Genomic DNA, 14,156 nt, shown 5'->3' with positions numbered 1-14,156 from the left:
AGGCCTTGAGAGCCTGGCTGAAGTGCTGTGTTAGCCATTGAATGTTTTTGAACCTGGAAGTAATGAGTAATGCACTATTTTGGGAAGAATTAACCATGATCTGTGGGCCAGATGGCTGAGAGAGAGAACAGAGATCAAGAGACTGTTGTAGCTTAGGTGTTTTTTTAAAAAAGGAAAAAGCAGAAAGGGGGGGCTCCGATTCAAGAGAGTAATATGGAAATGAGAGGAAGAGATGGATGAGAAAGAAACTGCAGATGGCAAGATAACAAATTTGTTATAGAAGAAGAGAGAAAATGAGGAGTCAAATGTTGTCTTCATGATTTCAAATCTGGAAAAATAGAAAAGTTAAGAAGGAAAACATAAGTGGTTCAGTTTGGGGCATAATGAGCTTGCACTCAGATATGTAAAATCCTCCCATAGGAAGTTCATGACTGAGATGGGTGATGGTTGTAGATAAAGAATCAAGAATTGCTTACAGCAAGTCAGGAAAGAAAGCCAAGGGAGTAGAGGTATACAATAAAGGAAAAAAGTGAAGAAGGTTAGTTCTGTCACATATTAAGTATTCGACTTTGAGTATGTCTCTTAATTTCTGTACTTTAGCTTCCTCATTTTCAAGATGAGGATAATAAATCTAGCCCTGCCTGCTTCAGAGCATGATGAATAAAAGAGGTAATGGATGTGAAAGCACTTTGTACAGCACTGTGCAGCGCTTAGAGCAAAATAAAATATAAAACCCTGGAGAAAACCCATATTTATAGGTTCTGAGGAAGAAGTACCAGAGGAAGAAGCAAAGAGAACAGAAGGTAGCCAGGATAGTGCTGGGTAAACTCAAAGACCAGAGTAGCTCTGGGAAAAGGGAGTATGGTTGTATGGTCACTTGTCCAGATAAAGGGGTCAAGGAAGGTGAGAGCTAAGAATTTCATCATCAGACTTGATGATTAAGAGAGGGGTTTGGGGAGGGTGATCTGTGAGGAAGCCAGATTATAAGGAGTTACTGCAGTGAGTGGGTGGTGAGGAAGTGGAGGCTGTAAGGATGGGTAACAGTTTCAAGATATTTGTCTGTGAAAGGAAAGAGATAGGAAGACCATAATTTAAGGGGGGAATTTTTCTTAGACTTGAATGAGGTGAACAGTCTGGTCAAGAAAGCTGTAATTAAAATAGATCGAATGCTTGCTGTGTGTTTACTGCGTGCTTATTACTGCATACTGTGTGGGGACGGAGCAGTCTTAGAAAAGAGGAGCATCAGCTCATCGTCTTGTTTGGAAGAGGATGAGAACACTCATCAAGTAAACAGGCCTGTGTGGGAACGGACATGTTCAGGTGGACAGTAGTTGAGGAAGTTCTTGCCAACGGCCTTGATGTTTTTGGTAAAAATGTGAGAAGGAAGTGTACGGGTGGCATTGGTATCTTGAGAAATGTGGGAAGGTCTTCAGACAGTTCCTAGCCTATGCAGCTTCCCTGAAATAGAACACTTTTACTCTGAGTCACCAAGAGATTACATATGAGCCAGAGAACCCAGTGTTGCCATAGATTGAGTTGATAAGGAAGGGTATGGAGGTAAGGTTGATTTTGATACTTTTTTGCCACCTTATTCTTGCCACTCTGCTACTTCCATAGCTGTTTTCGTATTTATCTTTTGGGTAAAATATTACTTAGGCATTTTCCTCTGTTTATGTTATACACAATTGAACATTTTAGGGATGATAGTTTTTTAAAGTTCATGTAAGAAAAAGATACTTAAAAATTTTTTTTACTAAAATATTTTGTTTATAGGTAACCAGATCCAGTAGTTACACCAGAAAGTCCCAGTTTCAAGTAGAAGAGGAGGACATTGAAAAGCTGGAAATTAGGTATGTGTCTTGGGGTTTTACAGAATTGCTATGTTCTGTGCCAAAAGAAAATCCTAAATTTAACTGAAAAAGGTGACTCAAGCTTAACAGAATTCTCTTTAGCAACTTAATCGATGAAACTTAGAGGAATGTGCATCTAATTTAAATCCAAATAATCTTTTCAAAATCCGATTTCTTTGCACTAATAGTTAAGGTGTATTTATTTTAAAAATAAAATGAGCTAATTTTCACCTATTTTATTATATTTTTAGATTTTCCCAAATTTAATTGCTCCTTAAATTTCTAAATCATAGCATAATGGATGCAAAGAATATATAGAAAAGTAATTATATATTAGCCAATTTAGAAATAATTTTTTTATTCTTCTTAACATATCTGCTGTCTAACAGAAATTTCAGTGAGGTAAGAAGTCTTGTAAGATGATTCAACAGGTGCATGTGTTTGAAGTTTGTGCTATTTCCTAGGTCTTAAATATCTATGCTGTTTGGGAGGGGAAAGTTTTGTAAATGCATGTATAGGTGTGGTGTTAACAGTGTGTTCATCTGAAGGGTGTATTAATCACATGTTTGGAATGATCAGGTAATGTATTTTTCTAAATCACCTATCTTTACATATTAACTGGTTTTAATTGAGAAAGAAACTGTAGTCTTGCGTTGGTTTCTTTTCTCAATAACAAAAAAGGAACTCTGTAGTCCTTATTTTTACAGGTTAAAATAAAGCGTAGACTTTGAAACTAAGAAACTTAAGTGCTTTCTTTTACATTATTTAAGATAGTCACTTTCTATGCTTTTAAGTAAAAGCTACTGCAGTATTCTGCTTTCTTAGTTTAGATAGTGAGGTATAAGACAATGCTAACATCTCTTGTTTCTAAGCATGTAAAATTATGTCTGGTACTTTCGCCATAAGCATCTTTCCCGTAGCATTTTTGCCGCAGACGTTTTTGCCACATGACTAATTGGCCATGAGTCAGCTTTGCTGTGAAAAATAAAATAACTGGTTGACAGTTTGGTTTCAACTGGTTGAAATGTGTTAGCGTTTCTCCTGGTTATCAACGTTATTGATAGCTTCATTGAGTGGGCAGGTGACAGTGATTTGCCCCAAGAGTTGGTTTCTTATTTTGAAACACACCACATTGGAGGAGAAAGAGTCTGAGGGCCTGAAAGGCACAGAGTCAAAGCCACATTTCGCGTAGAACTTCGAAGCATCCATCAGCAGACATGTGACACTATGGCAAGAACAAACAACTGTGTGGAGGCTTAAGTACAAAAGTCAGAAACCAATACGCATCCTAGTGTTTGGAAACTCATACGTCTCTTAACGAAGGAAGAAATTTTAGGAAAAAAGTGCAATGCTGAATGAGACAAATCAAGAAGCAAAAACAAAAACAACGTGTGAAATACTGTGAACAAAAGACTTGGAAGATAGCGTTTAGGTACAGCCCACAAAATAGAATCAGTATTTGTACAGCATTGCCATAAATTTACACACATTTTGAATGTATTCAAATAAATTTTGTATTTTGCAATAGTCTTTTTAATTTTGTTGTTTATTTTTTGTTTGTGTCTTTGAAAATGTCTCTTATTTTTTTATTTTATCTTTTATCACAGAATTGCCTTTTGACCAATTAGTTATGTGGTGAAAATGTTTGTGGCAAAAAGTGCTTGAGGCAAAGATGTCTGTGGCAAAGATGCTTATGGCAGAAGTACCCAGAACCGTAAATTAATGCTATAATACGAATCATAGTAATTTGAAGCTTTTTGGTCATGTGCGTTCTCTTACACATTGTTTGCAAAAAATAAAGCCAGTTTTAAAATTTTCAGGATCGACTTGTGGAACAATGGAAACCTGGTCCAAGATGTTTTCCTCGGTGAGATTAAGGTTCCTGTGAACGTATTAAGAAATGATGCTTCTCATCAAGCCTGGTAAGAAGACAAACATTGTAGTGAACTACATAGTAGGTCCTCCCCTTTCATGCACTGTATATGCGAATAAATGCTTACTTTGAGCATATTTTAAGTTTTTAATGGTTAAGCCCAAAGTCATTAACGTTAACTGATTTGGCCATTAATTCATAGTTGCAGAAATATAAGTACAATTATATTAGTTTTATGACTTGTCCTCTGGTACTGAGATAAAAGAATGAATTACCTAGGAATATTTTCCTGTTCAAAAACTTAATCTTAACTCTAAAGAAAAAATATAAAACATTTCGAACATTACGTAAGAGTATCCCATGTGAGAAGATGCTTGATCACAAATTAGCATGTATAGTTCAGAAGCTTTATTAATGGGCATGGGAACTGTGGATGTTTGAAAGCAAAAGGTTTATTGTAGGGATTCAGCTGTTTACGGGATCTCACCAGTGATTTTCCTACCCCAAATCCCATTGAAATGCACCATGGATGGCTCTGATGTTATTTTCTAAATGCCTAGGATCTAGATGTTCTTGAGCTGATCCAGTTAATACACTTTTCAGGAGCTCTAGTGGCTCAATAATTGGCTACAATATTACCTTTTCGTGACTTCTAATAGTGACATTAAACTCATGTTAATGTTCGGACATTAAACTGATGTTAGTTTCCTTAGTAGAATCAGTGTGAAACTACTGTTTTTTTTTCCTGTCTACAGCACTTAAAAGCGTGTATATCCTTTCCCTTCCAGTAGATTGCCCAGTAGCCCTCATGCTAGACTTGGGTTTCAACTGAGTATAAACACAGCATGCCTTTCTCATTTGCCTCTTAAGGCCCCCTTTTTAGGGCTCAGTTTCAGTTGCCTGGAAGAGGAGTTGAAACTGAGTGTTCAGATGTTTCTTACTGTGGACGGCAGTCTCATTTGCCTTTAGGATTTTGCTTCTCCTCAGTGCCGCCAGGCATTCTTCACTTTGGACTCTGTTGTCCTCAAACAGTTCTCCCTAGTATACTGATCTTTCTATCTATCTACCTATCTATCCATCCATCCATCCATCCATCCTAGGTCTTAGTTGCAGCATACGGGATCTTTAATTGTGGCATGAAGAATCTTTTAGTTGCGGCATGTGGGATCTAGTTCCCCTGACCAGGGATTGAACCTGGGTCCCCTGCATTGGGAGACGAAGTCTTAGCCTCTGGACCACCAGGGAGGTCCCTAGACTGATATTTAGGGTCTCAAAAATTTTATTTTATTTTTACCTCTTGCTAATGCAGATCTAAAATTTATTAATCTTTATGGTGGCATTTTATATGCTGTAATTTCCAAAATGTATCCATAGATGGAAACTTGGTCACTGTGAAAAACTGATGAACATTTGAGGCTTGTCATTCACCCCTGCCAATCTTCTTCCACCTTCTATAAAATTAGCATACTGTTGAAAAAATATTTATTCATTTATTTATTTGGCTGCATCAGGTCTTAGTTGTGGCATGTAGGATCTTCGTTGCGGTGCGCGGGCTCTTCGTTGCACCGCACAGGCTTCTCTCTAGTTGTGGTGTGTGGGCTCCAGAGCATGCGGGCTTGGTAGTTGAGGCATGTGGGCTCTCCAGTTGTGGTGCCTGGGCTTAGTTGTCCCGCTGCATGTGGGATCTTAGTTCCTCGACTAGGGATCGAACCCGCATCCGCTGCATTGGAAGGTGGATTCTTAACCACTGGACCAACAGGGAAGTCCCTAGCATACATTTTAAAATGAAAATTTCTGAACTCAGTTCATTAAGTCTTTAAAATGATATACCATGCTACTTGGTACAAAATAAAATGTGAGTCACTGTGCCTCCCAAGGCCCCTCAAAGTGAACTTGAAATGTGCCATTATAGCCTTATTTTAAGTAAGAGGTCTCCAAATTTGGAGGCCCTCCAAATTTGGCAAAATTTGTAGAACTACCTAGGCAGGATGTAAGAACACTAACAAGCAGAAATTAATTTTACTCCCATAGATTTTTTTTTTTTTGCTAATAATATTTTAAAAGTAACCTACCCAAAAGTATGTGTTAAAATTTATACAGCATGAAATAGAAACATCTGCTAATTCATTTATACTTCCCTGCATGTAAGGAAATATAAAAATGTGAATGCAGTTTTCTAAGTCAAATTAAAACTCAGCCTCCTTTGTCAGTTGTAGAGCTGCAGCATCCCCTTGTGGGGTTGATGGTAACTACATGAAAACTCAGGAAAAGCTTTATTTACCTTCAGGATTTCAGGCATATTCGTTCATTCATTCATTCATTCATTTATGCATGCTGTGTTGGGTCTTCGTTTCTGCGCAAGGACTTTCTCTAGTTGCGGTGAGCGGGGGCCACTCTTCATCGTGGTGCGCGGGCCTCTCGCTGTCGTGGCCTCTCTTGTTGCAGAGCACAGACTCCAGAAGCGCAGGCTCAGTAGTTGTGGCTCACGGGCTCTAGAGCGCAGGCTCTGTAGTTGTGGCTCATGGGCCTAGTCGCTCCGCGGCATGTGGGATCTTCCCAGACCAGGGCTCGAACCCGTGTCCCCTGCATTGGCAGGCAGATTCTCAACCACTGCGCCACCAGGGAAGCCCAGGCATATTCTTTCTAATCTTAATAGTCTAGCTCATTAGTGTTGATAATATCTAGTTTTAACTTTATCATATGTAGATCACAGAATTTGATTAGACTTTTTGAATAGGTAGTAATAGTCACATGGTTCACAGTTCAGAATGTAAAAGTCTGTCTCCTGTCCCTGTCCCCCAGCTAACCATTTTTGCTCTTCTGAGGCAGCCACTAGTTTGAGATTGTGGAAATATTTTATGTAATTATAGGCAGACATGGATATATCCTTCTTTCCTATTCGTTACACAAATGTACACATTTAAAAAAATTTTTATTTATGTTGGAGTATAGTTGATTAACAATATTGTGTTAGTTTCAGGTGTACAGCAAAGTGATTCAGTTATATATATATATACACACACATATATATATATATATATATATATATATATATATATATATATACACACACACACACATATCTATTCTTTTTCAAATTCTTTTCCCATTTAGATTATTACAGAATATTGAGCAGAGTTCCCTGTGCTATATAGTAGGTCCTTGTTGGTTATCTATTTTATTTTATTATTATTTTTTTTAACATCTTTATTTGAGTATAACTGTTTTACAATAGTGTGTTATTTTCTCTTTTACAACAAAGTGAATCAGTTATACATATACATATGTTCCCATAACTCTTCCCTCTTTTGTCACCCTCCCTCCCACCCTCCCTATCCCACCCCTCTAGGTGGTCACTAAATACAGAGGTGAACTCCCTGTGCTATGCTGTAGCTTCCCACTAGCTATCTAATTTACATTTGGTAGTGTGTATATGTCCCTGCCACTCTCTCACATCGTCACAGCTTACCCTTCCCCCTCCCCATATCCCCAAGTCCATGCTCTAGTAGGTCTGTGTTTTATTCCCATCCTACCACTAATCTCTTCATGACATTTTTTTTTTTTTTTTTTTAGATTCCATATATATGTGTTAGCATACGGTATTTGTTTTTGTCCTTTTGACTTACTTCACTCTGTATGACAGATTCCAGGTCTATCCACCTCATTACAAATAACTCAGTTTCATTTCTTTTTATGGCTGAGTAATATTCCATTGTATATATGTGCCACATCTTCCTTATCCATTCATCTGTTGATGGACACTTAGGTTGCTTCCATGTCCTGGCTATCGTAAATAGAGGTGCAATAAACATTTTGGTACATGACTCTTTTTGAATTATGGTTTTCTCAGGGTATATGCCCAGTAGTGGGATTGCTGGGTCATATGGTAGTTCTATTTGTAGTTTTTTAAGGAACCTCCATACTGTTCTCCATAGTGGCTGTATCAGTTTACATTCCCACCAGCAGTGCAAGAGTGTTCCCTTTTCTCCACACCCTCTCCAGCATTTATTGTTTCTAGAGTTTTTGATGATGGCCAATCTGGCCGGTGTGAGATGATATCTCATTGTAGTTTTGATTTGCATTTCTCTAATGATTAATGATGCTGAGCATTCTTTCATGTGTTTGTTGGCTATCTGTATATCTTCTTTGGAGAAATGTCTATTTAGTTCTTCTGCCCATTTTTGGATTGGGCTGTTTGTTTTTTTGTTATTGAGCTGCATGAGTTGCTTATAAATTTTGGATATTAATCCTTTGTCAGTTGCTTCATTTGCAAATATTTTCTCCCATTCTGAGGGTTGTCTCTTGGTCTTGTTTATGGTATCCTTTGCTGTGCAAAAGCTTTTAAGTTTCATTAGATCCCATTTGTTTATTTTTGTTTTTATTTCCATTTCTCTAGGAGATGGGTCAAAAAGGATCTTGCTGTGATTGATGTCATAGAGTGTTCTGCCTATGTTTTCCTCTAAGAGTTTGATAGTGTCTGGCCTTACATTTAGGTCTTTAACCCATTTTGAGTTTATTTTTGTGTATGGTGTTAGGGAGTGTTCTAATTTCATACTTCTACAGGTAGCTGTCCAGTTTTCCCAGCACCACTTATTGAAGAGGCTGTCTTTTCTCCACTGTGTTTCCTTCCCTCCTTTATCAAAGATGAGGTGACCATATGTGTGTGGGTTTATCTCTGGGCTTTCTATCCTGTTCCATTGATCTATATTTCTGTTTTTGTGCCAGTACCATACTGTCTTGATTACTGTGGCCTTGTAGTATAGTCTGAAGTCAGGGAGCCTGATTCCTCCAGCTCCATTTTTCGTTCTCAAGATTGCTTTGGCTATTCGGGGTCTTTTGTGTTTCCATACAAATTGTGAAATTCTTTTTTCTAGTTCTGTAAAAAATGCCAGTGGCAATTTGATAGGGATTGCATTGAATCTGTATATTGCTTTGGGTAATACAGTCATTTTCACTATGTTGATTCTTCCAATCCAAGAACATGGTATATTTCTCCACCTATTTGTATCATCTTTAATTTCTTTCATCAGTGTCTTATAGTTTTCTGCATACAAGTCTTTTGTCTCCTTAGGTAGGTTTATTCCTAGATATTTTATTCTTTTTGTTGCAATGGTAAATGGGAGTGTTTTCTTAATTTCATTCTCAGATTTTTCATCATTAGTGTATAAGAATGCCAGAGATTTCTGTGCATTAACTTTGTATCCTGCTACTTTACCAAATTCATTGATTAGTTCTAGTAGTTTTCTGGTAGCATCCTTAGGATTCTCTATGTATAGTATCATGTCATCTGCAAACAGTGACAGCTTTACTTCTTCTTTTCCTATTTGGATTCCTTTTATTTCTTTATTTTCTCTAATTGCTGTGGCTAGAACTTCCAAAACTAGGTTGAATAAGAGTGGTGAGAGTGGGCAACCTTGTCTTGTTCCTGATCTTAGTGGAAATGGTTTCAGTTTTTCACCATTGAGAACAATGCTGGCTGTGGGTTTGTCATATATTGCCTTTATTATATTGAGGAAAGTTCTCTCTGTGCCTACTTTCTGCAGGGTTTTTATCATAAATGGGTGTTGAATTTTGTCAAAAGCTTTCTCTGCATCTATTGAGATGATCATATGGTTTTTCTCCTTCAGTTTGTGGATATGGTGTATCACGTTGATTGATTTGCGTATATTGAAGAATCCTTGCATTCCTGGAATAAACCCCACTTGATCATGGTGTATGATCCTTTTAATGTGCTGTTGGATTCTGTTTGCTAGTATTTTGTTGAGGATTTTTGCATCTATGTTCATCAGTGATATTGGCCTATAGTTTTCTTTCTTTGTGACGTCTTTGTCTGGTTTTGGTATCAGGGTGATGGTGGCCTCGTAGAATGAGTTTGGGAGTGTTCCTACCTCTGCTATCTTTTGGAAGAGTTTCAGAAGGATAGATGTTAGCTCTTCTCTAAATGTTTGATAGAATTCACCTGTGAAGCCATCTGGTCCTGGGCTTTTGTTTGTTGGAAGATTTTTAATCACAGTTTCAATTTCAGTGCTTGTGATTGGTCTGTTCATGTTTTCTATTTCTTCCTGGTTCAGTCTTGGCAGGTTGTGCATTTCTAAGAATTTGTCCATTTCTTCCAGGTTGTCCATTTTATTGCCATAGAGTTGCTTGTAGTAATCTCTAATAATCTTTTGTATTTCTGCAGAGTCAGTTGTTACATCTCCTTTTTCATTTCTAATTCTATTGATTTGAGTCTTCTCCCTTTTTTTCTTGATGAGTCTGGCTAATGGTTTATCAATTTTATTTATCTTCTCAAAGAACCAGCTTTTACTTTTATTGATCTTTGCTATTGTTTCCTTCATTTCTTTTTCATTAATTTCTGATCTGATCTTTATGATTTCTTTCCTTCTGCTAAATTTGGGGTTTTTTTATTCTTCCTTCTCTAATTGCTTTAGGTGCAAAGTTAAGTTGTTTATTCGAGATGCTTCCTGTTTCTTAAGGTATGATTGTATTGCTATAAACTTCCCTCTTAGAACTACTTTTGCTGTATCCCATAGGTTTTGGGTCGTCGTGTCTCCATTGTCATTTGTTTCTAAGTACTTTTTGATTTCCTCTTTGATTTCTTCAGTGATCACTTCGTTATTAAGTAGTGTATTGTTTAGCCTCCATGTGCTTGTATTTTTTACAGATCTTTTCCTGTAATTGATATCTAGTCTCATAGCGTTGTGGTCAGAAAAGATACTTGATACGATTTCAATTTTCTTAAATTTGCCAAGGCTAGATTTGTGACCCAAGATATGATCTATCCTGGAGAATGTTCCATGGGCACTTGAGAAAAATGTGTATTCTGTTGTTTTTGGATGGAATGTCCTATAAATATCAAGTAAATCCATCTTGTATAATGTATCATTTAAAGCTTGTGTTTCTTTATTTATTTTCATTTTGGATGATCTGTCCATTGGTGACAGGGGGGTGTTAAAGTCCCCTACTATGATTGTGTTACTGTCGATTTCCCCTTTTATGGCTGTTAGTATTTGCCTTATGTATTGAGGTGTGCCTATGTTGGGTGCATAAATAGTTACAATTGTTATATCTTCTTCATGGATCGATCCCTTGATCATTATATAGTGTCCTTCTTTGTCTCTTGTAATAGTTTTTATTTTAAAGTCTATTTTGTCTGATATGAGAATTGCTACTCCAGCTTTCTTCTGATTTCCATTTGCATGGAATATCTTTTTCCATCCCCTCACTTTCAGCCTGTAAGTGTCCCTAGGTCTGAAGTGGGTCTCTTGTAGACAGCATATATATGGGTCTTGTTTTTGTATCCATTCAGCCAGTCTGTGTCTTTTGGTGGGAGCATTTTTTTTTTTTTTTTTTGCGGTATGCGGGCCTCTCACTGTTGTGGCCTCTCCCGTTGCGGAGCACAGGCTCCGGACGCACAGGCTCTGCGGCCATGGCTCACGGGCCCAGCCGCTCCGCGGCACGTGGGATCCTCCCGGACCAGGGCACGAACCCGTGTCTCCTGCATCGGCAGGCGGATTCTCAACCACTGCGCCACCAGGGAAGCCCTTGGTGGGAGCATTTAATCCATTTACATTTAAGGTAATTATTGATATGTGCGTTCCTATTACCATTTACTTAATTGTTTCAGGTTGTTCTTGTAGGTCTTTTCCTTCTCTTATGTTTCTTGCTTAGAGAAGTTCCTTTAGCATTTGTTGTAAAGCTGGTTTGGTGGTGCTGTACTCTCTCAGCTTTTGCTTGTCTGTAAAGGTTTTAATTTCTCCATCAAATCTGAATGAGATCCTTGCTGGGTAGAGTAGTCTTGGTTGTAGGTTTCTTTCCTTCATCACTTTAAATATGTCCTGCCACTCCCTTCTGGCTTGTAGAGTTTCTGCTGAAAGATCAGATGTTAGCCTTATGGGGATTCCCTTGTGTGTTATTTGTTGTTTTTCCCTTGCTGCTTTTAATATATTTTCTTTGTATTTAATTTTTGACAGTTTGATTATTATGTGTCTCGGCGTGTTTCTCTTTGGGTTTATCCTGTATGGGACTCTCTGTGCTTCCTGGACTTGGTTGACTATTTCCTTTCCTATATTAGGGAAGTTTTCAACTATAATCTCTTCAAATATTTTCTCAGTCCCTTTCTTTTTCTCTTCTTCTTCTGGGACCCCTGTGATTCGAATGTTGGTGCGTTTAATGTTGTCCCAGAGATCTCTGAGACTGTCCTCAGTTCTTTTCATTCTTTTTTCTTTCTTCTGCTCTGCAGTAGTTATTTCCACTATTTTATCTTCCAGGTCACTTATCCGTCCTTCTGCCTCAGTTATTCTGCTACTGATCCCGTCTAGAGTATTTTTCATTTCATTTATTGTGTTGCTCATCGTTGCTTGCTTCCTCTTTATTTCTTCTAGGTCCTTGTTAACTGATTCTTGCAATTTGTCTATTCTATTTCCAAGATTTTGCATCATCTTCACCATCATTATTCTAAATTCTCTTTCAGGTAGATTGGCTATTACCTCTTCATCTGTTAGGTCTGGTGTGTTTTTATCTTGTTCCTTCATCTGCTGTGTGTTTTTCTGTCTTCTCATTTTGCTTATCTTACTGTGTTTGGGGTCTCCCTTTTGCAGCTGCAGGTTCGAATTTCTATCTATTTTTGGTGGCTGTCCCCAGTGGCTGAGGTTGGTTCAGTGGGTTGAGCAGGTTTCCTGGTTGGGGGGACCAGTTCCCCTGTTCTGGTGGATGAGGCTGGATCCCGTCTCCCTGGTGGGTAGGTCCACGTCTGGGGGCGTGTATGGGGATGTCGGTAGCCTTACTGTGATTCTAGGCAGCCTCTCTGCTAATGGATGGGGCTGTAGACCTGTCTCGCTCTTTGTTGGGGATAGGGTGTCCAGCACTGTTCGTTGCTGGTCCTTGAGTGAATCTGGGTCTTGGTGTTGAGATGGAGATCTCTGGGAGATTTTCGCCGTTTGATATTACATGGAGCTGAGAGGTCTCTTTTGGACCAGTGTCCTGAGGTTAGTTCTCCCACCTCAGAGACACAGCCTTGACACCTGGCTGGAGTGCCAAGAGCCTTTAATCCACACGGCTCAAAACAAAAGGGAGAAAAAAGTAGAAAGTCAAGAAAGGAAGGAAGAAAGGAGGAAGGGAGGGAAGGAAGGAAGAAAGGAAGGGAGGGATGAAGAAAGGAAGGGAGGAAGGAAGGAGGGAATAAAGAAAGGAAGGGAGGGAGGAAGAAAGGAAGGGAGGAAGGAAGGAGGGAATAAAAGGAAGGGAGGGAGGAAGAAAGGAAGGGAGGAGGGAAGGAGGGAATAAAGAAAGGAAGGGAGGGAGGAAGAAAGGAAGGGAGGAAGGAAGGAGGGAATAAAAGGAAGGGAGGGAGGAAGAAAGGAAGGGAGGAGGGAAGGAGGGAATAAAAGGAAGGGAGGGAGGAAGAAAGGAAGGGAGGAGGGAAGGAGGGAATAAAGAAAGGAAGGGAGGGAGGAAGAAAGGAAGGGAGGAAGGAAGGAGGGAATAAAGAAAGGAAGGGAGGGAGGAAGAAAGGAAGGGAGGGAGGAAGGAAGGAGGGAATAAAGGAAGGAAGAGAGGGAGGAAGAAAGTAAGGGAGGAAGGAAGGAGGGAATAAAGAAAGGAAGGGAGGGAGGAAGAAAGGAAGGGAAGAAGGAAGGAGGGAATAAAGAAAGGAAGGGAGGGAGGAAGAAAGGAAGGGAGGAAGGAAGGAGGGAATAAAGAAAGGAAGGGAGGAAGGAAGGAGGGAATAAAGGAAGGAAGGGAGGAAGGAAGGAAGGAAGGGAGGAAGGAAGGAAGGAGGGAAATAGGAAAAGGAGGGAAGAAAGGAAGAAAGAAAGGGGAGAAGACAAAATAAAGTAGGGTAAAATACAGTTATTAAAATAACAAAATAATTATTAAGAAGAAAAATTTCTATTAAAGAGAAAAAAAAGAAAAAAATGGTCGGTCTAACCCCAGGACAAATGGTGAAAACAAAGCTACACAGACAAAATCTCACACAGCAGCACCCACATACACACTCACAAAAAGAAAAAAGGGGGAAATAATAGTATATCTTGCTCCCAAAGTCCACTTCCTCAACCTGGGATATTTCGCTGTCTATTCAGGTTTTCCACAGATGCAGGGCACTTCAAGCTGACTGTGGAGCTTTAACCCGCTGTTTCTGAGGCTGCTGGGAGGGACCACCCCCTCTCTTTGTTCGCACAGCTCCTGGGGCTCAGCCCTGGACCTGGCCCCGCCTCTGCACGCAGGTCGTCCGAGGGCGTCTGCCCTTCGCTCAGACAGGGCGGGGTCAAAGGAGCAGCGTTAACGGAGCAGCTGAGTCGTGGTCTCTGGCTCACTCAGGCGGTGGAGGGGGGGGGGCACGGATGTGGGGCGAGTCCGCGGCGGCAGAGGCCGGCGTGACGCTGCACCGGCCCGAGGCACGCCGCGCGTTTTCCCGGGGAAGCAGTCCC

At 39.5% G+C, this 14,156-nt stretch overlaps 1 protein-coding gene across 4 annotated transcripts in view; it reads left to right on the top strand.

Annotated features, from left to right (window-relative positions):
- RASA2 (RAS p21 protein activator 2) overlaps positions 1–14,156 on the top strand; it is a 128,144-nt gene that overhangs the window by 68,270 nt on the left and 45,718 nt on the right. For all 4 annotated transcript variants that reach the window (XR_010840616.1, XR_010840615.1, XM_059064945.2 and 1 more), the window contains exons 8-9: positions 1,774–1,850; positions 3,671–3,772. Coding sequence is in view for 2 of the 4 variants with exons in the window: in XM_059064945.2 (XP_058920928.1) it covers positions 1,774–1,850; positions 3,671–3,772 (179 nt within the window). In the remaining 2 variants the exon portion in view is untranslated. The remainder of the gene's footprint in view (positions 1–1,773; positions 1,851–3,670; positions 3,773–14,156) is intronic.

This window comes from Kogia breviceps, chromosome 5 (genome assembly GCF_026419965.1).
Source record: "Kogia breviceps isolate mKogBre1 chromosome 5, mKogBre1 haplotype 1, whole genome shotgun sequence".
Classification (NCBI taxonomy): domain Eukaryota; kingdom Metazoa; phylum Chordata; class Mammalia; order Artiodactyla; family Physeteridae; genus Kogia; species Kogia breviceps.
This window is presented reverse-complemented; position numbering and strand designations above follow the sequence as displayed.